Genomic DNA, 26,037 nt, shown 5'->3' with positions numbered 1-26,037 from the left:
TTACAACATTTTACAATATTCTCCATAAAAATAACATGGGAATTTTAAATTAAATTTATTTTTCTCTATTACCTTAACCGTACCAAAACACGTTGATATACTAAATTATTTGTTTTTTAAGCTCTATATAAAGAGGAAAATTTTGTGTATTGAGGTTCAATGAAAAAAAACCAATGTTTAATCCATAACCCCCCCCCCCCCCTGTAAAACCCCGTTCCCACGGTCCGATCATGCTGGTTTGCGAATTCATTCAAGTTTAATCTCACCTTGCACCTTTAAACCAAATTTCATCAAAATCGGACAAAAAATACTCGTTATCACGTTAATGGACACCTATATAACTCTATTATGTTATTACAATTTATACAAATTTGAACGAATAGTGTTTTTTGCCTCTGGGGACATCAAAATGAAAAAGTAAATCGGTCCTGGGCCTTGGTCTTATCGTGCCACCTACGGTAATAGCTACTTCCCTATAGGGAAATTCGCTAACAGCAACAACACAACATGTAATACCATATTATCATAATGCTTTTGAATTTTATAAACTACAGTACTAGCCTTGCAACTTATAAATACCCGTGCCTTGCAACGTGGTCAGTATGCAAAAGAGACAATGCTGGTACTGTATGCATATTTTGCATGAGAGTAACTAAGAATGATGATGCTATTTATGCATTTTCAAGCTAAAAATATAGCCTTTTGCTATATTACTATCTGTTAGATTGTTAAATAAATATAAGGATTTTCTTGAGGTTATTTTGGATTCATAGAAAGCTTTTAATGCAGCATGTAAGACAAGAAAATTACATTTCCAAAATCTAGAGTTTTTATTTACAAGTGTATTCTAGAGAGAAGATGGCTCAAGCTTATGATTTTGCTCTGGAAAAGATTGGAATGGACATTCAGTCTTACAGCATATGGAATGATTATGTTACGTTTCTCAAGGGTGTAGAGGCTATTGGATCGTATGCAGAGAACCAGAAAATCAGCGCTGTTAGAAAGGTAAGTGTTTTCAAGATTTGTGTAGCAAGTATAAATATTCCCAAAAGTTTGATAATGCAGTGTGGCTAGTTCGTAACCATACAAAATGTTATGTTATTTTTTCCGATATATTATTGAATCAATTGATGTGATTGATGGTAAATACATGGTCATTGGTCCATGCATCAATCAACTTAAAAAAATGATATCTTCTGTTCACTTTCAGACTTTGATCTCATGGCATTTCTACTCTGGTTTTTAGAGATATTCTCTTTATACTTCTATCACCACCACATTTTCAAAACATCTGTCGGGAATGGTTTTCTCTCTGATCCCAATTATAGCTTCTTGTAACGATTTTCCCCTTTTTTCCTTTTTCTAAATTAAATTTGTGTCTTAAGCTATTGATGTTTAAGTATCGTGGACTGTAAAATTTTAAATGTTTGCAAAATTGTTTTGAGTTTTTGTCAGAAAACAATAATTTTGACAATCGTAAATCTGGCTTTGAACTGCTCACAATACAGATTAGCACTTGCAATATCTGACGAATGACATTAGACTGGCTCTAAAATATTGGCAAGGTAATACCATACTCTTCTTGATATTTCTAAAGGCTCTAAATGTGTAAATCACAAACTCTTTCTGTGAAAGCTAAGCACCGTAGGGATTTTAAATGCTGTTGAAAGCATAAGATTTGATTGGGAAGGGGTTGCTATGGGTGTGCCCAAGAGGTCAGTTATGGAGGCTCTGCTTTTTACTCTTTACATAAATTAATTAATGACAAGCTCAGTTTTCATTTACTTTAATTATCACATGATTTAAGTATGTTGATGACCTACACTTGTATTTTTCAGTCGGTGATTGTAGTGGCAGTGTTTTCAGAACCATTGACTTAATTACAATAAACAAAACTATGATAAACATAATTTATTTTTGTAAAAAAAAAACAACCAACTTCAAACGCTCTAAAAAGAATGAAATAATTTTAGTATAGTCAACTTTTGTAGTATTCAAGCTCACGTATTTCAAGTCGACGGGGCTCTCACACAGAAAATCCGAATAAAATAAGATAGGGAGTTTATTTTAATATTTGAAAAATTGTTAATTTATGTACCTATGCTTATTGTGGAAATGCTTAAAATTACTTCCGAATGGATGCATCATGAAACTAACTCTAACATTTTCTATATTAATTGAAAACAATAATATTTTGATATTGACAGGGAAGAGAAGCTAGTTAATTATATAAACGTTACATTTCCCAATTAAAAACATTTAAATGCACTATCACTTTTTAAAAGATACTCGTTAATAGTACTATAAGATAATAGTTATTATCTTACTTGAAAAAAAAAAAAAAAAAAAAAACTATATGAAGGTATCAGATGATGGGTCACAATGATAAATTAACACTCAACGCAGTACTGAAAAAAACATGGAGATTAGCACCAATAGTTATAGAGTTACCTGCGTTGTGGACATCCTCTTAAATTGAAGTACGTTGTACCAAAAATCATTATAGAGCCGCGCCGACTTGAAATACGTGAGCTTGAATACTACAAAAGTTGACTATACTAAAATTATTTCATTCTTTTTAGAGCGTTTGAAGTCGGTTGTTTTTTTTTCACAAAAATAAATTATTTCATGATTTTTAGTGACTATAATTTGTTATATTTTATTTATTTAATTTTTTTTATAAAAATTGTTTACAGCGATCAAAAACATCACAGAACAATTATTATTATTTTAAAACTGCTTGATTAGGTTACATAATCAATGGTTATAAAAATGAACATTTTAATGTTTTGGTAAAACAGGTGTTGAATTGGAGTTGTCAAAATAAAACTTTAAAATCTATTAATGTTTGTTGTTAAACATTGTCTATTATAAACAGTGTGAAATAAGTGGATTGTACGAGTAATGTTTCCAATTATAAACTATACTTTTCTTTTTAAGATGTTAATTTTATGGTGTTGATAAAATATAAAGTTGAAAGTGTAAAGTTGATTAAGCAATGGTGAGGGGTACAAAAGGATCATTACGTATGAAAAAGTACCGTAAAACTGAAACAGAGGTAGAAAGAACAATTCGGTTAAAAAAGAATGCAGATCGTATATTTGAAATTCGGGAAAGAGATACAAGTGAAGAAAGAAAAAGAAGACTAATTGAAATGAAAACCAGAGAATGTATAAGAAGAAAAAATGAAACTCAAGAGAAAAAAGAACATAGATATAATACAATTAGGTCACGTCTGAAAAATGAACCGCCACAAGAAAGAGCAAATCGCCTAGGCATAATAAGACAAAGGCTGGATAACGAATCGACAGAAAACAGAGAGCGCCGCTTAGGTCTGATAAGAAAAAGACTGAATAGTGAAACAGTTGAAGAAAGAGACCATAGGATGCGCGCGAAACGTCAGCGATTAGAAGAAGAATCTCCAGATCAATACTGTAAAAGAATTGAAGGAATGAGGAAATATAAATATGAACGAGCCAAAAAAGAAAATAATTTTGCAAGAACAGAAAGACTGGCAAAGAAACGACGTGACACTCAAAGATCTCGTGCACTAGATTTTACGTCAAAAATCAATCAGTTTGCTGACACCCCATGTGAGATTTGCCAAAAAATGCTGTATCCTAAACAAAGAGTTGTACACAACATAAGGGCTAGTGAAAAACTAAGTCTCTTTCCTAGAGATATCGAAATGCCGGACACAATAGTTTCCTGTAATCGGTGTTCCTCTGCATTAAAAAGGAATAAAGTACCGTCCCAAGCCTTTTGGAACAGAATGAAAGTCATTCCTCAGCCACCAGCACTGCAAAATCTATCTGAAGTTGAACAAAGGTTGCTATCACGTATGGTACCTTTTATGAAAATAATTAAGCTGAAAAATTGGTTGAGCCAAAAGTGGTGTAAGGGGCAGGTGGTTTTGTTTGCTCAAGATGTAGTTGAGATTGCAGATCAGCTTCCTCTAAGCCTTTCCCAAGCAGGCATAATAGTTTTGGTAGAAAAAAAAGAAAACCTTGAACACCACAAAGAGTTGCAAATAGACATTGGAAATATACGGACTGCCCTTTATTGGTTACTTAGTCACAACATAATGTATAAGGATGTTAAACCTAACTTTAGTAACATATTAGACCTTGATATATCAGAAGTTATAAGGATGTCTGACAACACAAACATTGTTCCAGAAGAGCGAAATCACATCAAAGACAAGTTTAAAGTTATAGATGAAAATGTATCCATACTTAGAGGAACGTTCAATCAATCCAATAGCAGATTTAAGTCGGACACAGCAGGCAAGCAATGCACTGCTATATCAGCAGTAGCGTGTGTAGCACTCTACCTAACAGATCCGGACACATGGGAGCCAAGTGACATTGACTACGTTCTAATATTAGGGGACAGATTGTATTGGCAGTGCATTTTAGAGAGGTCTGCACCTGATGAAAGGGAAGTAAACCAAGAATACCTAGCAGCTACTGAATTGATTAGTGAATTTTCGTTTCAGCATCATCGAGTTAGGATTGTACCAGAACATGACCAAACCATTCATGGTCACTTAGTAATAGACCGAAGTGAAGATCACACAACAAATTAAAATAATGATTAAAGACACAGCTGAATTAACATTAAACTTAATGCTTCTTGGGTTGATACAGCAGTAGATAGATAAATACATGTAAAGAGGTGTTGTCATCACACAACATCAATGGTGGTGTTAGAGGTGTGTACATTCACTTAAGTTCCAGAACATTTTGCGTTTTCCCACTAAGTTAGACTTCTCATCCCATTGTAAATTTTTAAGCTTGTTTTTCGTGTCTAGTTCATGTCCTGTGACACTGGGCGACAACATTTTGTTTCTATTTTAAGGTTAATGTACAAATCATGCTTTACTGTTTGGTTAATATATAACTAGGATACGAGTTATTGTTTATGATTATATAGTTTTATTTGGTTAAACAAGGTTTTAAATAACTGAAATAACAAGAAACAAATTGTAAACAAAACACAACCTCTATAGTGCACCGGACAGAACCAACAAAATATAAAATTATCTTCAGCTGTTCCATAAGGATGAGAAATCTACCAAGGGGTATGTTTTATTTATTGTTATACCTAAATAAAGATAAAACTCAAAAAATAGTTTTTGGCCTTAAACCGTGTGAATAAAATATGTTGGATGGCTATGTAGGCAATGTTAAATTTCTTGGTATTTATCTGGATAAGACTCTTTCTTAGGGACCTCATATCGATTACATAAGTTCTAGACTTTCAAGGGTAATCTGTCTTATGACTAAACTAATACATTGTATATATTAAAACTATATAAGTCAAATGAAATATTAGAGAAAATACCCCCGCTGCAGCAAACCTGCCGACTAAGCGAATTTCCATTTGTCTGAATTGATTTTCAGTTAAATATATTTTAATAACATTAGGTTTAACGAGTACTTAGGTTTGCTGCTACAAGGAAACTAATAAAGTGTGTTTTTGAGTAAAATATTGATAGCTTAGTACAAAATAAATAAATTTGCCAAGTTTGATCAAAATATATCCATAAACAAGCAAACTACAACATTTGACAATATTCTCCATAAGAATAACATGGGAATTTTAAATTTACAATTTTTTTAATTTTCTCCGTTACTAACAGTGACGTAGCCAGGGGGGGGGTCCTGGGGGTCCGGACCCCCCCCTTCCGATCCAAAATATAATATTTTTTTGTTAAATTAAACGTAAAATTATATAATAATACTGGATTGACGTTGGGTTTGATTATTTTCAATGCCAGGAGAGCTAAAAAATACCGTTTTAGGGCCTATATTTTCAAATTTTTCCCGGACCCCCCCCCCTTCTTCTACCTGGGCCCGGTCGGTCGACCCCCCCTATTTTGAAATTCTGGCTACGTCACTGTTACTAATAATCGAACAAAAATACTTTTATATACTAAATTATTTGTTTTTTTAAGCTCTTTAAAAAGGTCTAAAGAGAAATCGGGAAATTTTGTGTTTTGAGGGTCAAAAGTGAGAAAAACCAATTTTTACCCCATAAAACCCCCCGTAAAGCCCCGTTCCCATGGTCCGATCGTGCTGGTTCGCGAACTCATTCAAGTTTATTCCGCTTTACACCTTTAAACCAAGTTTCATCAAAATCGGACAAAAATTACTCAAGTTATCGCGTTCACGGACGTATATATATATATATATGTCTATATATATATATATACATATATAAAAATTTGAACGAATGGTGTTTTTGGCCTCTGGGGACATCAAAATGAAAAAGTAAATCGGTCCCGGGTCTAGGTCTTACCGTGCCACCTACGGTAATAGCTACTTCCCTATAGGGAAATTCGCTAAAAGGCACCTCACAGATTTGGAAGGATTAAGCAGAGTGCAAAAAACAAAAAAGTTAAATAGAAAGTTGAAAATCTGCAAAAAAGACTTAAAAGAATCAACACTTAAATCTAAACAAACATTTTACAATGGGAAAATAAAAAGTGCAACAAACAAAACTAAAATGACATGGAATATAATTAAAAAAGAAATAAAATTAAACTAAAAGACAAATTCTAACCCCAACATTAGTATGTCTCAAAATGAAAAAATCATAACACATCCAATTGCTGTGAGCAATATTTTAAACAACTTTTTTGCTTCTGCTGTGGAAAAACTAATTTTGCCCTCTGTTTCTCAGCAATCTTTACAAAATTGTAACACTCAACATAAAGCTCCAAATAAAATCTTTAAATTTCAAACAATAACAGAGGATTATCTTGAGAAAACTGTTCTTTCTTTTGAAAACAAATTTTCCTCAGGGATGAGATACCCATCACAATTGTTAAAAAATCTATAATTTTTATTCGTAAACCATTGACTCACTTAATAAATTCTTCTCTTATTTCTGGTATTTTTCCTTCTAAATTAAAATTGGCTAAAGTAATTCCTATTTTTAAGAGTGGCAATAGTACAGATCCAACATGTTATCCCCCTGTTTCATTATTACCAGTTTTTACAAAAATCTTTGAACGTATCGTATATAACCAATTTGCTAATTTTCTTGAAATTAACAATTTGCTAGATAGGGAACAACATGGGTTTCGATCTGGAAAATCCACAATTACTGCCGCTGTTGAATTTATTGAATCCATCATAAATGCAATAGACAAAGGTGAAAATGTCATTGGAGTACAGTCTAACCTTGATATAACGAACCTCGATACAACGAATTCCTTGATATAACGAATTTTTAAAATCCCCTAGAACTCTCCATAAGACACAATGTATATTTTACCTCTACATAACGAACAAACCATAACAACGACCTTGATTTAACGAATTTTTTGTGATTTCGGCTAAAATAAGACACCTCAATATAGCGAATTTATCATTGTCAGAACCTCTACATTGCAAATTTAACCTCTGCATAACGAATTGTCTACGTCTTTCCCTCGATATAACAAATCCCCCACCCCATTATTGTTTTTGAAAAATCTGTTTCTTTATCAAATTAAATGAAAGGTGACGTCATCGCTTGCGCTAACATTCGTCTGCTCCGTTTTACATATCTTTCTATCTGCTGTCGCTGCGCGCGCTATGTTGCAACTGAGAACTGATTTCATTCACTGAGGACTGATGACGACGTAATGTTTAGTAAGCTGTGATTGGGCGATAAGTAACTATGGTGAATTGTACAATTTTTGGATAAAGAGAAACCTAAGAAAGAATATAAAAACAAAACCAAAGAGAAAGAATAGCAACATTGTTATTTTAACATTCCTTTTTCGAGTGCGTTTATTATCTTTAAGTTGGCTATGATTATACACTTTTATAATGACTTATCTAATAATTTATTGTTTTCAATACAATTTGTTTCAACTAGCAACACCAATGCTATATTTAATGATTATTATTGACATTCCTCTGTTGTGATAAATCAGTACTGTACTGTAAAGTAGCCTCCCGGCCTATCACGAGCAGTAGCTTACAAAACTTTGTACTACTGTTTTGTTTTGTTCTTTACATGGTTTATGACTACGCAATACTTGGCTAGGTTTTAGGAGGGTTAGAACAAGCTGTGATTTTAAACTTACAGTTTTTAACTTGTACCAAGGTCAATGCTATTATCATGATTGCGCAATATTCAAGATCCCTCCCCTTTTTTATGCCGGATAATTTAGGTTCTACTGTACAATGTAAACACTACTGTAAAGTATTGTAGCCTATGCTACTTTAATTGTACTGTATTTTAATGAGGTCTAATCCCGACCTATATTGACCGACGCTGGTTCTGAACCTCGACTTAGCAAAATTCCTGCAAACATAACCTCTATATAACGAACCTCGTTTTAACGAAATCCTTGATATAACGAATATTCAGTTCGGTCCCTTCAGATTTGTTATACTGAGGTTGGACTGTATTTCTAGATCTTAGTAGGGCTTTTGACAGTGTGTCACACTGCAAGTTATTAGCTAAATTGGAGGAGTTGGGAGTTTGTGGTAAGGAGCTAAGATGGTTTTCTTCATATTTAGACAACAGAGAACAGTTTGTTGAAGTTGATTATATTGTCGAGAGTGATAGGGCTCGATACCTTGAAAAATCCAGGTCTCAGTGTCAGACACTGCGTTATGGGGTTCCCCAGGGGTCAATCTTAGGCCCTCTGCTCTTTCTTTGCTACATAAGAGGCATGCCGGAGATGATCCCTGGGCCCGATGCATCAATGTGTCTGTATGCTGATGACTGTAATATTCTGTTTTCAGGAAAGTCCCATGATTATGTTGAAAATCTTTAAATAAAACAGTTCAGTTTATCCATGAGTTCCTTGATAAAAAAATCTATTAGTAAATAAAAAGAAAACAAACCTAATATCATTTTCAACCAAACAATCAAAAGTCAAATTCGAGCCAAATATTTTCTTAAAATCAGATAGAATAGATCAAGTGGGCCTAACTAAATTTCTTGGTTTAATCATTGATGAAAATCTCTCATGGGATGATCACACCAACCACATCGTAAACAAATTATCTTCTGGTATCTATGCTCTGAGACAGATGTCTAGAGTCTGTGATTTGGAAACTTTAAAAATTATTGATTATTCATTAGTTCAATCCCACATTTCATACGGAATCACAGTCTATGGTGGAACAACAAAATCAAATCTTGATAAAGTACTTAAACAGCAAAAAAGAGCAATTCGCACTATTATGAAATTACGGAAAACCATCTCAGTGAAGAATCTTTTTCATAAATTGGACATTTTAACTGTGTATAATTTATTTATTCTTGAAACCATAATCTTTTTGAAACAAAGGGAACCAACAACACCCTCCAATCCTGGGCATAACTATAATACTAGGTTAAAAATTAGATTGCCTCAGCATAAATTAGAATATTATACAAAGAAAACCACCTATGCAGGATTGAAATTGTTACAATATTTATCAATAAGCATCCGGCAGGAGACAAATTTCAAAAAATTCAAAAAAACTTTTAAAAGATTTCTTGGTAAAAAATCCTTTTTATTCATTACAAGAATTTGTAGATAAAAAAATATTTCATTTGAATTTCCATTTATTTTTCATAATGGACATTTGCGTAGATTTATGTTTTAATGTATATGTTTTGTATATAGATTTTGACTCTATTCAGATACATGTATGTTTTATATGTGTTATATATTGAATAAAGAATATTTGAATCTTGAATCTTGAATATTAAAACAGCCTACTTTGTTTATTTCCAATCCATTTTTAGATACAATATGATCTTTTACAGAAATTGCAGTAGGATAGAGGAAACATTAGTCTTACAAAAGAAGTTGGTTAGAATTATATCTTATGAACTCCTACAGGAACACTTGTAATATTACATGTCATTCATTCATCATTAACATTAATTTCTCTATTATTTTGTATATTTTCTCTCATAATGTCTGTTAATGCCCCTGATAATGTATTATCAGTTATTTAATATGTTTCTCCTTGTTAATGTGTTATTTTATCAAATTTTGTTCAATGTTATATAATATCCTATCACCCCACAGAAACATCATCCTATTTTATGTTACAATATAATATTTATGCCAATTCTCTCCATACCTATCCTGTACTCATCAAAAACCAACAATAATCATTTACTTAGAATAATATATAATTGTAAGAAAATTGCAATATAGTAATAACATCTTAAATATAGTATTACTTTTCAAAATTAGGCTATCCAAAGAAAATCAAAATTACTGTGGCAAGTGTCATTTATGTGAATTAACCAGCTGTACATCATTTCAACAATGGACATGAACTTCCTGAGCTTCTACCTGCCTCTCCCCAGATCCTGCCAACTCTTCACAGTGTGAACATCATTTTATTGGACATTGTGTTTGATTTAAATTAAATTCATAATCCCAAAGTATAATCTAAATTTTAAATTTCTTATCGTCCAAAGTATTCAGGACAAGTGCCTTGAATAGTACAAAATTTTAACCAACCCCTATTTTATTTACTACATAATGATACAAAGGTGAAGACAGACACTCCAAATTTGGTAACCATCATCCATCTTGTTTAACTAAGGACAAATTTAATCTTCCTTGGACATTTAATCAGCATAGCCTAATAGGCCCAATTAACTTAACTCATCAAGATATATTTCAAATTGAACTTTTATTCAAAATTTAATCTTCAAATTTTATTTTATTTCATTAAATTCAGTGAAACCATTTGGAATCTTTCTTTGAACATTAACATTATTATATTAATAGAATCACGAACCTAGTATTTTATAATAATAACTAAATTAAATTATCTACATTTTAAAGAAGCCTAATATATCATTCGAACCGGCACGACCACCCCTCCCTGAGATTAAGAGGTCATCTATTTAAATATTAATTAGTACTTTAGAAGAAACCAACCCAATATAAGCCTAGAATCTTTTCATCCACTTTGGAACCCCCACCATTTTGAAAATTTACCATTGTTAACTTACCCTGTAGCTAATTCAACCAATAACTTATCTTATATTTGTATTTCATTAATAAATTTTATATTGTAACTTACCAAATCTATTTATTCTTAAAATAATTCATATATTATAAGATTAAGATAAAGACTTACCTCATTAGACAGAAATAAAACACAAATTAGGAATTATCTTTTATTAAGAAAGAAATGACTTTGAGTTCAATGTGGGCTAACTTAATAGCCAAAGGAATTTTGTAGGCCTAAGTTAATGAAAAGTCTATAGAAAGCTTTATGGTGCGTAGCACACTGTAAACCCCTGTTCATTCAGCTACAAATTCCATCAGTGATTAACATTTATTTATTTGACTCTGTATCATATATTCTAAAAAATCCCGAATTAATCAAACAGATTATAAAAGGTATAATGTTACCTGGATCTGCCAGAGTAATCCAAAGGCTGTCTGTCGACTACGCGTTTCGAAGCAATAATAGCTTCATCATCAGGTCTTCAAGAACACGTTTCACTCATCAGGAGGTCGTGAAACGTGTTCTTGAAGACCTGATGATGAAGCTATTATTGCTTCGAAACGCGTAGTCGACAGACAGCCTTTGGATTACTCTGGCAGATCCAGGTAACATTATACCTTTTATAATCTTAAAACAGTAATCCTGAGACAAGAAACAACATGAAGTTAATCAAACAACATTCTCATGTTCATAATACAAGGACAAGCGTTGCTAGTTGCTACCATAGATTTTTTTCAGATTGTCTTAAACTCTTAAAAGCCATATTGTAATCCCACTAAAAATATACAACAAGCTAATACATATAATACCAAAATATCCTGTAAATGCTTTAAATACAAAATTCTACAGATGGCTTCTGAACAATCCCTTCTATTTTCTAAATGATTAAGTAGAGTTAGCAAATAGTAGACCATAGTACTGTTGGATTTTGTTGGTTATGGGGCTCAATCACTTCCATTATTCTAAATGTTACGGACTTTTCTTAGTTAGAATAAGATTAATCAATTGTAATATTTTTATAATGTGTATTGTAACATGTCTCATTTTTTCTGGTTAGCTATATTATATTTACTATCTGACTATGCTATAACTTTAGCTGTTTTTTGACAATGTCAATAATTTGCAAAAATTCAAAAGACAATAAACACATTTCATTTCATTTCATTAAGCCAATGTATTTGAGATCACTGACAGGTAGGCCTATGTGTTTTACAAAATGTCCCAACATGTTTTTCCCAATTTTATTACGTTTTTTATTTATTTATATCGTTAATTCATTAAAATATACATATTGCATTCTTGTAATGTAGATGAAGTGTAAGAAACAACCATCCTTATGACACTAACTTTGCCTGGACTGAACAAATGATATTAAATTTAATTCTGTAAACAGGTTTATCAGAGAGGAGTGGTAAACCCCATGGTCAGTATAGAGACATTCTGGAAGGACTATATGGCTTTTGAACAGAGTATCAATCCAATTATTGCAGAAAAGATGGGTATTGAAAGAAGCAGAGATTACATGAATGCTCGTAGAGTGGCTAAAGAATTTGAGACAATCACCAGAGGACTGAACAAGAACATTCCAAGCACACCTCCAACTGGCACCCTGGAAGAGATAAAGCAGGTAACTCAAGTCTGCAGTTTAATGTTGTACAATGTGTTAGAATGTTTAATATGTAATAATTGAAAACGTGTGTTGATAGGTAGTTTAACCTGAATCCAATTTTTAGGGAATATTTTCGTAGTATATTTATACAAGCAGTAATATTTTTGTAAATATTAATATTTTCATAATATTTTTGTAAATTTACATATTAACTTACAATTCTATAAATATATACTATCTTAAGAACAGTTCACAACACTACAATAAATCATGAACAATCCGTCAACAAAGGGAGCCGCCGTGGTAGGTGAATACACCGATGTGTACAGCCACATGAGTGTTGGCGTCGCGCGTGCGTGCGTCACTTCCTTAGCGTTGGGAAGGTCGGTAACGTAGAGAGGAGGCAGTGGCAGAGTGTGGCAGAGGACACGCGCCTGCACGCTGGTGAGCTTTTGGAGAATGACCGTTGGCTGTCTGCTTTTGTTTCCCTTGTCTGTGGTGGTATCTACGATTGAAAATCGAGTAAAATACCAATACCGGTAATGCCATAGCAAAAATAATATCTCCACCGCAGCAAACCTGCAGACTAAACTAATTTGTCTGATTGGATTTTTGCAAAAATGTCCTTAAACATATCAGGTTTATTCCCTATTCAAGTAACATAAGATTAAATGAGTACTTAGGTTTGTTGCTACAAGGAAGGAAAATTGTGTTATTTGTAAACTATTAATAGTATAGCATGGAATCAAAATACTGTATATCCATAAACAAGCAAACTTCTGTAATACAGGTAACTTTTTCTCTGTTAGAATAAAATGCAATTTTTAGATGTACAGTTTTTGTGAATCTTCTTTGTAGTGATGGTCAAACTCAAAACCAGAAATTTTGAATCTCAAAACCGAAACCGAAACCGAAACTTTTAAAAATCAAATCCCGAATCTCGAATCTCAAAACCTAAACGCGAAAATTTTTTACTTAGCTAGTTATAAAGGTCAAGGTTACAAAAAATACAGGTAATAATGAAATGTTAAGTATGCAACCAAAACTGAAAGAGATCGACTCCTGACACTGTCATAACATAAATATGCGTCTGATAATCTAAAACCGGATACAAAATATTTTTTTATAAACAACCAACATTAAAATAAATTAACTCCTAATACCAACATAAACATGAATATTAGATTGTTTAGAACATTTAGTGGTCAATATTTCTTTGTGTTATGAAATATTGATATGAAACTGAATTGTACGTCTTTCCAGTTGTAGTATTAAGATGCCTTTTGTAGTTCAGAATACAGTTACTTGTTTTATTACTGTTGATATAGTGATGTGTTTGCTCTATTGATACGAGCTTGTGTGGAAACAGTGTTATTAAAAATAATAATGACATAAAAAATGTCAGCAGTTTCAAAAATAAAACTGCCAAAATCTTCAATTTTGAAACTTTTGAATCTCGAAACCGAAACTTTTCCAAACTTTTGATGGTTTTGAGATTTGAGATTCAGTTTTGACACATCACTCCTTCTTTGTTACCTTTAATTGTACAACAATGCTTCAATATAAAAAAATATGAAAAGTGGGAATTTTTAAGTTTTAAGGGTGAAAATTTGGTAAACTTATTCTTGAACAATTTAAAAACCCCTAACACTCTGTTTCTTTTACCCGATCTTGTTGGTTCGCAAACTCAATCAAGTTTATCAAGGAAATTTGCTAAAATCTGAAATTTGATTACATTGCTCATTTGCAGCATTGACACTTGCTACACACTGCCCTTCTTCTTGTATAAAATTGAAATTACATTATCATAATATTTGTGTTCCAAGATGTTCTGGGCAAAAAATATACCATTAACTACTATTTCTAGGTTGAGTTGTGGAAGAAATACATCCAGTGGGAAAAATCCAACCCCTTGCGCAGTGAGGACACGACCCTAGTAACACGCAGGGTCATGTTTGCCTTTGAGCAATGTCTGCTGTGTGTAGGCCATCATCCAGACATTTGGTATGAAGCTGCACAGTTCCTTGACCAGAGCTCAAAACTACTGATTGAAAAAGGGGTAGGAATCATTGTGTGGTAGTGGTAGTAGTATTATTAATGAAATTGTGATTGTTATTTTTAATTTATTGTGGTTTTACCAACCCGTTTTACAAAGTCTGGAGCATTGTCATGGGATTCATGAGAACAAATAATAATTAATTGTGCAAATTCCAACTAATCCAGGTCGATTTGTCAAATGTTTTGTTAGAAAAATTCTAGCTTATCTTCAGATGATAAGAGGTAGTTTGATCTTGAGGTTTGCATTGGAGGTTTGCCTACAACATACAAACACTGTCTATCCAAAACATGTGCTTTCATTCATCTTGCTCTCAACTCCTATTCTGATAATGCTTTAAAAATTGGGTAGAGAGTACTGGAATATAATACATAAATAGCAGCCTTAGCTCTTGGTAGCTCTTTTATTGGGTTTACTTGATACTTACTTACTTACTTGATACTTGATGATGTCCCACTAGCATCGCTCCTGCGACGTGGTCGTCAAATGGGTAGATAAACAATAATAGGCCTAATTGAACAAATCTTCTACTTTAAAATAGGCCGCTTCACATAAATATTCTTTTAACATCTTCTTAAATTTATTGAAATTTTGCTCTTGGATAATGTTCCTTGGCAGTGAGTTGTAGATCTTGACACTACTAAAATATGGGCTCTTGCTGGCCAAAGTTGAGTTAACTTGGGGTACATGTACTTGATTAGCTCTTCTCGTGTTGTACTGATGGACCAGATTGTTTGTGAAAAAGATGTCCGGATTATTTCTCACCAAGATGGCAGATTCTAAAATAAATAGTGATGGGAGGGTTAAAATTCCAAGGTCCTTGAATAGGGGCCTACTGTGAGCAAGACGTTGAGCACCACACATTCTCCTAATAATTCGTTTCTGGAGGAGAAAGATCCTATTGGCCATGGTACTACCTCCCCAAAATACTATTCCATAAGATATTATACTGTGAAAACATCCATAATAAACTTTTAACAAAATGTCAGTCTGGACCAATTTCTGGAGCCTAGTAATTAAATTGATTACAGATCTTAATCTTGAAGCTATTGAATTAATATGTACATCCCACTTTAGATTTTCAGTTATGTGCAGGCCAAGATATTTTACTTTTCCACGGGAAGTGAGTGCAACCCCATCTAGCACTAGTTGAGGAGCTGGTTCAGGTTTTTTCCTATTGTAAAATTCTATAAGGTTTGTCTTATCAGAGTTCAAGATCAAGCAGTTTTCGTTACACCAATTTTGCATTTCAATTAGACTAGATTGAGTATCTTCAATAAGACTGACACGATCAGAGTTACAGATTAGGTGACATACATCGTCAGCAAAAAGCCACACATTCCCAGATGTTATGGAGCCAGGTAGGTCATTAACATAGAGCAAGAACAATAGAGGCCCTAGGTTTGATCCCTGTGGGACACCCACATTCATGGCAGGGGATGGAGCCGACTTATATGTGCGTAGAGTATTGTCATTCCCCAAATGCTTGAGTGATACGACCAGGTGGCGGTCTCTTAAATAAGAGAATATCCAATGCAGAGGTCTTCCTGAAATTCCCAGGGAAAGTAGTTTACGAAGCAGGACACTATGGTTTAGTAGGTCAAAGGCCTTGGTCATGTCGTAAAACAGGCATAAAAGGCTCTCAGAAAGATCCAGGTGGTTATAGATGTTCCTCAGGAGGGCAAAGACAGCATCAGATGTAGACATATGTTTTCGGAACCCAAACTGACTCTCAGTCAATATATTATTTAATTCTATAAACCTAAGGAATCTCTTCAAAAAAATGATTTCAAATACTTTTCCTATACATGGTTGCACAGAAATCGGGCGATAATTACTAACGGCAAGTGGATCAGCCTTTTTATACACAGGTACTACTTTAGATGTTTTTAACTTTGTAGGAAAACAGCCAGTTTCAAAGGATTTATTTATTAAATTTGCGAGGGCTTCAATAACATTTTCATTACAAAGCTTGAGGAGGCTGCATGGTATCTCATCAACACCTGAACTTTTCTTGGATCCCAGTGAATTTACCACCTCCCTCACCTCAGCAACAGTAGCATGTGTGAGAAAAAAGCGTCCCTCACCTAAGTCAACAGGGAGCTCAGGAGCACAATTGTCATTTGCCAACCTAGAAATTTCCTCATAAAAGAACTCACAAAAGTGATTTACAATTGTTTGGGGGTTTGTCACAACAACATTATCAATTTTCAAGCTTAAGTTAGTATGTGTTTCATAATCTTCATCACAAAGTGCACGGACCACAGCCCATGACTCCTTACTAGTATTTTTTGAGTTTAGAATTCTATTACTAAAATAAGACTTTTTTGTCATAGTAACAAGAGACGAATGCTGCCGTTTGGCCCTTCTGTAGGCCCTTTTAACATCTTCTGAACAACCCTGCGACCTTGTGTCCCAATACATTTGCAAAAGAGTCTCATGCGAGAGTACAACATCATTACCAATCCAAGAAGAGCTAGGTTCATTTCTATTTTTACAGGTTAAGGCAGGAAAGCTTACATCAAAGATATATTTAAACAATTCATAAAAGTTATCAAAAACAATGTCTAGGCCAATATCTAAATCTTGCAAAATGCCAACATGCACCCAATCCTCATTTCTCGTTAATATTTGAAATGTGTCCAGAGTGGTAGCGTTAAATTTCCTCCGAAAGGTCCTGCGCTCTTTAATTTTAGCATCACTGTCACACAATACATAAACAGACAGATAGTGGTGATCAGAAACATAAGTTGGGTCAGCTCGGGGCGCATGAAACTCCTTGGCTATACAGTTGTCAACAATTAGGTAGTCAAGTTGAGTGATTGAATCACCACAAATTCTGGTAGGCCCCTTAAAAATACTGTTGAGGTTATGGCTTTCAATCAGGTCCTCTAAAAAATCCCTTTCCCAAGAGCTTTCAAGGTTATTTACATTTAAATCAGCACAAATATAAAAGGGATAGTCAAATTTGCTCCTCAGAACAGACAACAATAAATCAAGGCGGTCAACAAAATCCAGATAATTTTCTTTCATCGGGGTTCTATAAATTACAATTATAATAAACTGCAAATGTTTATATTTCAGTAGGCCCATACAAAACTCAAATGTTCCTTCGCAACAAATATTGTCTTGGTCACATATATGCAGAGGCTTTATACATAGCCTAGAGTCAGTATTTAAAAGCAATGCAACACCGCCACCTGTGCGGTTTGGTCTGTTGTAACAAGAAATTGTTTTGTAGCCAGAAACTTTGAAAGAATTAATCTTGTCATTGTTTAACCATGTCTCAGCAACACACAACACATCGCTTTTTTCCTTATGCAAAATAACTTCCAAGTCCTCAATCTTGTTAAAAACTGACCTAATATTAATAAAATCAAGCTTAAACCTAATATTACAGTTACGTATCCGAGGGCTAGATGAGCTAGGCCTAGGGCCTATTGCCCGTTTTTTGAGGCACTACCTTGAGAGTCAAGCCTATCTCTATCTTTGTTTTCAAGGCTAGGCCTAGACCAATGTCTGCGGTTACGAGGCGTCAAGAACCTAGTTATTAGAATTCCTTCAGGCCACAAGTCACTATCGAGCAGTTTCTCTGCAAGATCAAAAGGCACACCTACCTTAAATGACGAATAATCTTCTTTATTCTTAGTAGGAATCTGTTCACAGCGGATCTGAGTGCTCTCAATTTGGTCCAAGCTACTAATATAATCAACCAAATACTCGGCCTTTACACTGGGACCCAACCTAGAAATAAATAACCAAGACTTCCTCTCTGCCACAACAAGTGGTCCTGCAGATTTAGCTTTACCTATGATCGCTTTATTTCGCAACACGTTATGTTGTTTAGCAGGTACTAAACTTTTCCTATTAGGCCTAACCTGCTCAAGTCCAGCATTACTATTTTCAAGATTCTTGAAGCGAGATTCCCTCTTGTTATGTTGATTGTTTACTTTATAAATAACATTTTTTCTTTTAGTGCTACAAGAAAGTGTGACAGAGTCATTAATTCTTCTGGCTATACTGTGACTACACCAGCACCTTGGTTCCTCCTTAACTACTTGCTTACTCTTACCCATCGGAAACCAACTTAGTTTTTAGTAGCCTACAGTATCATCATTATATTATCAATTATCAATTATCAATTATTTAAGATGGGGACGCCACTATGTGCGTATTTTAACCCAAATATGAGTGAAGGATGAGTGGCGCGATCTTGTAGTCTTGTTAGTGACTAAGGCCGACATGTTCCTTAGACACAGCTGTTAATTAATAGCCCATACAGCTAATGGCAACTAAGGGACCTACAGTTTATAGTGGAATCCGAACCACATTTTTCCTTGTAATTTACGAATTGGTCTAATTATCAGGATAGTACTGCGGATAGTCGTAGTACTCACTAGTGCGGACGTTAATCCACACCAGTGAGCATCGCATCCACAGTGCATCCCTATAAATATCCACAATTCGTGACCTCCTAGTAGCTGGATTACAGGACGACGCCACCCGTTATTGCCTCCACTATCTGCAGTTTTCTGTTACCACCATAAGCCAGCCAAGTTTTCCCAAGATTTTCCGAGTATTCTGGGTGTTCTTAGAGGTTGCACTCCTTGTCTCTAAGAACCTATAATATATTCACTCTCTTTTTACTACCAATTGTTTTTACTAGAAATTCACTTAATCTATTAACATATTTTTAATGAAAAGTATTTAAGAAAAACTCCAATTATCCAAATAAATTATAACCTAACCACATTCGGATCGAAAACTCCAATAGTCGTCGACCGCGGGAGATGATCACGTCCACACAACTGTGGGAGATGTTTAAGATTCACAGAAAATAATGGCAATGTTCCTATTATTGCGGGAGACGATGATCATGTGTAAACGACCGTGAGAGATATTCAAGATTTGGCCGCTGATATAGTTAGAGAAAAGAAAAGAAGAGAAAAGAATTATACCTTAAACCAAGGTTTTATCAAGCAGAACAAAACATACTAATCTAAAGTTTGTTTGGAAAAACAAATAAACAAACACAATTATTGAACCAGCTGCTAAATACAGGGTCTGGCAAAACATCTCCCTGATTTCAATAGGCATTTGCAAAAAGAATAAGAAACAAGCAGAACAATTACTTCTATTTGTTAATATCCTATATGAAGCCATTTTACATCTCTTAGTACACTTTACTTGGTTTTGAAAATTATGTCAGATAAATGATGTCCCCCATTGTTAAGACACTCACAAAGTCTTTCCCTGAAGTTGTCCATAGTTTAGTTCTTCGTGTAACTTCCCTTGGAATGGCTGCCACTTTCAGCTTAATGGCATCTTTTAGTTCTTGCAGAGTTCTTGGACAATATTTATTAGGGGTGGGCGAGTAGTGATTTTTAAATTCGAGTCGAGTCGAGTATTTGAGTAAAAACTCAGGTATCAAGTCGAGTCGAGTAGTTGCGCGTTAAGTAGGCCTAGGCCCAGGGTTTAAGCTGCGGTAGTATTTTTAGCATCTTGCTATTCACAACTTAAAAATGCTAAGTTTACATTGTTTTGCAGGCTAGGCCTATGGCAAATTTTCTACAAATAAAATTGAAAGATGTAATGTTCAAACAAATGTAATATTAGCCTACTAGAATTTTTTGTTTTTAAATGCTTAAGATATTGAATAATATTTTTTCTACAGTTAACTTAGTTTTTGTCTTTGCAGAGAGTTTGCAGCATTTTGCTGAAACAAATTTCATTCTAGCCTAAACCCTGACTAGGCCTAAATAGGTAGTTTAAGTACTTATACCAAATTTTCTAAGTTATATGGTTACTAATCATTAGTACCTCCTACCTTAGGCCTAATAAAAAATTTTGCCTAGACTACTTGTTGGCTGCAGCATTAAATTATTTAGGCCTACTCATCCCTTGTGGGTACAGTTTCTTAACTGGGCTATGCTAATATTGATTGAAACTATCGATTCGATTAGTAAACCTTCATGCGATTTTTTCACCATCAGCAAGTTTGGTTGGTTAGGTTAGGTTATGATAGTTTTATTTTATAATAGATATATTTAAAAATATCGATTATTAATCAATATTTTCAATTCAATATTTTCAATCAATATCAGCATAGCCCAGTTAAGAAACTGTACCCTCACTTGTAATTGTGTGTTTTATTTTTTCTTGCCTTTAATTCCTCCTCACTAACATGATAATCAACCTAACTAACTAACTTAATACGGTAACTTTAAGAATAATTTCAATTCAAATAAGAAACAGAATTTATAAAAATAAATTTATTTATAAAACAGAAAACTAACATCAAACTACATATTGTATCACAAGTTAAAAACATCAATATGCAATTAGGTATTTTAAAATAATCACTTGGATAAGCACTTCATCTGTCTGAAGTTTGAAGGTTATGGGTACTAGGGCTATCCTCTTCACTCAGTACATTTATAAAAATGATCAAGTCACTCGTCTCTGACAGACTGAAAATATCAAACAAAAACTTAGTAGGCCTATTATCTCGAAATAAAATCCAACATTAAACACTTAATTTAAAATTAAAACACATTTCACTGTAGCCCGGTATAGCCTATTTGGCCTTTACTCTTTATAAACTCACATTTAAATTACAATATGTTAACAATGTTAAGATGTTACAATTCAAACTATAGTTGTCATGTTTCTGCCACCAGATTGAAAATTGCACAATCAAAATCACAAACATAATATGTTTATTTTACTTTCTATTAAACTTCCACTAACAAAATCAATTTTACGAGGGTTGTTTTTGAAGCAAGGGCCGTTTTCATTTAAAAAAAAAGATACAAATCTATAATATTAAAACGAAACAGTGTTTTTTTATTTCACGATTCTGAATCTACCACTCGATGGATTTTCATGATTTTTGTGTTGAAAGGAAGATAATTTTGAGAAGTAGGGAATGTCGAAGTCATAATTTCAGTTTAGGGTCCCAGTTTTTAGAAATTAAATTTTAATTTTTAAAAAGTCCAGCAGCCGACTCTAAGATTCTAAAGCACGGGTCACACTAGGCTGGCATCAGCGGCGAATTGAAAGAAGCCGCGACTGTCAGCTTAATGTGACCACAAAATTCGCAGCTGACACTGAGCTGACTCAGCCTGGATTGGTGAGTCGGTGATGCTGGTGTCAGCTGCTGATCACCAGCGGCTGGCAAACAGCCTAGTGTGACCCGTGCTTAAACTAGCTTTTGGCATAAAATAATTTGCTTAACATAACAGCTGTAAACATTCAGCTTTTGTGTCACAAATTCAGCATTTGGATAAAAATGTAAAGACATACTTAGGGTTGACTTATTTATACTATATGTAATGCTAATCATTGATACGTTCAATTCTTCGGTAAGAGGATTACAATATAATTAAATATACATAGTAAAATACTAGGATGTTCAAATTATTTTTTAAAGCAATCATTGTAATCTTCGATTTGTTTTAGAGCAATATAATTTGTTTTAACTAACAGCTGGTTAAATATAAACTATGGAACTATGAGGTTATTTTATTTACTTTTATTTTGTCATCGATTATAGGAAATAAGTAAGATTAGTAGGGATAATTTGACCACAGTTTAAACCACAGTTTTACCCAAATTAATTAAACCATAAAGTACAAATCGAGGCTCTGTACACGAGTCTTAATAAAAAAGGAGAAAAAAACAGTGTTTACATGTATTAATTCTTAATGGTAGCTTTATGTTTACAATTAATGTTTGTGTTTGTCTGCTTTAACTTTGTTTGGATTAGGCCCGGAAATATTTATGTCATAAAAAGAAGATCAAGAATAATCAGGAATTACGATTTTAAATTACCACCACAACCCTTAGCCGGGTTTTATACAAAGATAAACAGATGGATGACAGATTGAACACAACGTCAACATTGACCTAGGATACTGCAATTAGACAAACCATCCTTTTATGAAATCGTGTTCAGTTGTGGTTACGTTTTGTTTGGGGGTGCCTATATCAGCGCCCCCAAACGTGAAAATATCACTTTTTTTCAACTATGAATATATTGTAGTTTAAATTAACTAATATGGGAAATTACGATGTACGTTTATTCAATGAGGGTGGGTAATTATCAAGGATAGGATAGAACTGATAACGGTATGGATAATAAACATTGACAATTATGTGATTAGCTTTACTAGCGTGTTTACTTTTTATATTCCTGCTACATGTGACCAGTTCTTTTTTTCAAATGTTATTTGAACCAAACAGCTGTTTCAAAACAAACTGTTGTTGTTTTTTCTTTTCTTTGTTTGCACTTATTAATTTAGCAATTAATGCAGTGAAATTGATATAAAGGATAGGTGTGACGATTAGTTTTGATGTTAGGACACCAAAGTTAAATTATGTGTACTGTGAATTTTATTGGATATTATCGTTTTATTTTAGGTCGTTTCTATTCAGACCTACTGGAAATTGTGTATAGTAATTGTATTTTGCTGATAATAATTATGGGAGAGGCAGGTATGCTATGGAAGGTGGTATCGTTGACTAGGCCTATACTCTTCTCAATTGATAATTACTCTTTCTACTGTAGGCTGCAATAAAATTTGTCTTTATATGTGTAAACTAGCTGTTCTGAATTATAGGCCTACACAGTTTTAACTGACTACTCCCGTACGTAGGACGGGCTAACACCTCGTAATTTTGTAAAATAATTTTTATTTTCAGATTCTACACACTTTTACCTATTTTTCTATATAATTGCCTTGTTTATTTAAGCACTTGTCACAACGTACAACTAAGTTTTTAATTCCCTCTTCAAAGAATTCGGCCGCCTGCTCCGACAGCCAAGAGTTCACGGCCGCTTTCACTTCATTGTCGTCATTGAAGCGCTGCCCGCCAAGATGGTGTTTCAGGTACCGGAAAAGGTGAAAATCGGAGCAAGGTCGGGGCTGTATGGTGCATGGTCCAAAACTTCCCAGCCAAAAGAATCAATCAAATCCCGAGTCTTTTGAGAGTTGTGAGGCCTAGCGTTATCGTGCAGGAGCAAAACTCATTTTGTCAGCATGCCGCGCCGTTTGTTTTGAATTGCTCTGCGGAGCTTCTTTAGAGTTGCACAGTAGGCATCTGAGTTGATCGTCGTTCCTCGTGGCATTAAGTCCACTAGCAAAACACCACGCCGGTCCCAAAACACAGTTGCCATAATCTTGCGCTTTGACAGAGTCTGTTTGGCTTTGACATTGACGGGTGAGGTTGTGTGTCGCCATTCCATTGATTTTCGCTTGCTTTCGGGAGTGATATGAGATACCCACGTTTCATCTCCAGTGACAATTTGACTCAACATGTCATCCCCTTCTTCGTCGTAACGAGTCAAAAAGTCCAATGAAGTGGCAAATCTCTTCACTTTGTGGTCCTCTGTGAGGAGTCTGGGTACCCACCGAGAACACAATTCCCTAAAGTTTAGCTTTTCAGACACAATTTTGTACAACACTGATCTTGAAACTTGTGCAAATTGCAAAGAAAGAGTGGAAATTGTGAATCTTCTGTCCTCACGAACCTTTGTTTCGACTGCAGCCACCAAATCATCAGTGATCACAGAGGGCCGGCCTGAGCGTTCTTCGTCATGGACGTTTTGACGGCCATTTTTAAACTCTCTAACCCATTTCCGCACTTTACCTTCACTCATTGCATTCAAGCCATAAACTTCTGTTAACTGACGATGAATTTCTGCAGCTGATAGGCTTCTAGCGGTCAAAAAACGTATCACTGACCGTATCTCACACGCGGCGGGCGATTCAATAATCGTAAACATTATAAAGTAGCACAGCAATGCGTACACGTCAGCTACAAAGCTGCAACTGCCATCAGTGTGAACGGGAAGGATGCCGGCAAGTGGCGCGGTGGCTTGTTGCGGCATCCGCGTGAACTACGGGACTATACACGCAACCGGCCCTTACTTAAAAAACAACCCTCGTATTTTAAGTTACAAATTCACTTCAAAGTAAAAACATTCAAAACTGACATTGACATAACTTCAATCACTCCAATCATTGTTTTGTTGTTATGCCAGCTGTCACCTTATCTGCTCTCTCTCTCTCTCTCTCCCTCTCCCTCTCCCTCTCTCTCTCTCTCTCTCTCTCTCTCTCTCTCTCTCTCTCTCTCACCCTCTCTAGTCAGTCTGCTCATTCTGCTTCTGCTTTGTTTTCCCATCAAACAGCTGTTTTGCAGGGCTGACGTTGCCATATTTATCATTACACCATTATGGTGAATGTCGGTAAAATTATCATAAAAGTACCTGGGGACCGAGCTTTGTTCGAGGAAAATCGTTCCCCCATTCTGCGATGCCAGCTTTTACTACTTCCTTCACCATTTCCTACGTCATGGACCTGTTTCCTTCCCTTCTCATAGCATTTAAGTATTACAGATACATTAATCTAACTGCCACAAACGGTTCCCACACTCTGTGATGCTAATTTTTACTACTTCCTACGTCGTGGACCTGTTTTCATCTCTTTCCATAGTACTTTAGCATTTTGAATACATCAATCTAATTGCCACAAACATTTCCCACACTCCGCACTGCTAGCACTTACTACTTCTTTCACCATTTCTTATGTCTTGGATATGTTTCCATCCCTTCTCATAACATTCCAGTATTTCAATTTCAGATACATAAATCTAACTGTTACAATTGGTTTCCAGTTCCCCTGTCTCCACACTGCTCGCCTTTACTACTTCCTTCACCACTTCCTACGTCTCAGACCTGTTTTCCTCCCTTCCCATAGCATTTTAGAATTGCAGAAACCTTAATCTAATCATAAACAGTTACCACACTCCGGACTACTCGCCTTTACTACTTCCTTCACCACTTCCTACGTCGCGGACCTCTGTTTCCCTCCCTTCCCATAGCATTTAGGATTGTATATACCTTAATCTAATTGTCATAAACAGTTCCCACACTCTGGACCGCTCACCTTTACTATTTCCTTTACCACTTCCTACGTCACGGACCTGTTTCCTTACCTTCCCATAGCATTTTAGAATTGCAGATACTTTAATCTAATCATCATAAACAGTTTCCGCACTCAGGGTAGCTCGCATTGACTACTTCCTTCACCACTTCCTACGTCGCGGACCTGTTTCCTTTCCTTCCCATAGCATTTTAGGATTGCAGATACCTTACCATCCTTATGGAAGAGCTGAAGCCACTTTTATTGTTAGTTCTGTCTGGATTTCTGTAGATGTCGTGTTTTGTTTTCAAATTTGTTTCTATTATTTTAGGGTTAGTTTCTCATTATTTGTGTCTCACTGTTTGGTTATATAGCCAACGATAGTAATATAGTAACATTAGTACGGTCATATAGTGAACGAGTTATTGTTTATGATTAAATAGTATTATTTGGTTAAACGAGGTTTGA

General features: G+C 34.5%; 1 protein-coding gene across 2 annotated transcripts in view; it reads left to right on the top strand.

Annotated features, from left to right (window-relative positions):
* The window catches only part of LOC129004589 (protein suppressor of forked), a 137,913-nt gene that overhangs the window by 58,334 nt on the left and 53,542 nt on the right, over positions 1–26,037 (top strand). For both annotated transcript variants that reach the window (XM_054433142.1, XM_054433143.1), the window contains exons 5-7: positions 852–1,005; positions 12,373–12,606; positions 14,456–14,647. In XM_054433142.1, the coding sequence (XP_054289117.1) occupies positions 852–1,005; positions 12,373–12,606; positions 14,456–14,647 (580 nt within the window). The remainder of the gene's footprint in view (positions 1–851; positions 1,006–12,372; positions 12,607–14,455; positions 14,648–26,037) is intronic.

The sequence above is a fragment of the Macrosteles quadrilineatus genome, unplaced genomic scaffold (assembly GCF_028750875.1).
Source record: "Macrosteles quadrilineatus isolate MER2022 unplaced genomic scaffold, UCM_ALF_1.0 Scaffold_1__1_contigs__length_201487025, whole genome shotgun sequence".
NCBI classification, from domain to species: domain Eukaryota; kingdom Metazoa; phylum Arthropoda; class Insecta; order Hemiptera; family Cicadellidae; genus Macrosteles; species Macrosteles quadrilineatus.
This window is presented reverse-complemented; position numbering and strand designations above follow the sequence as displayed.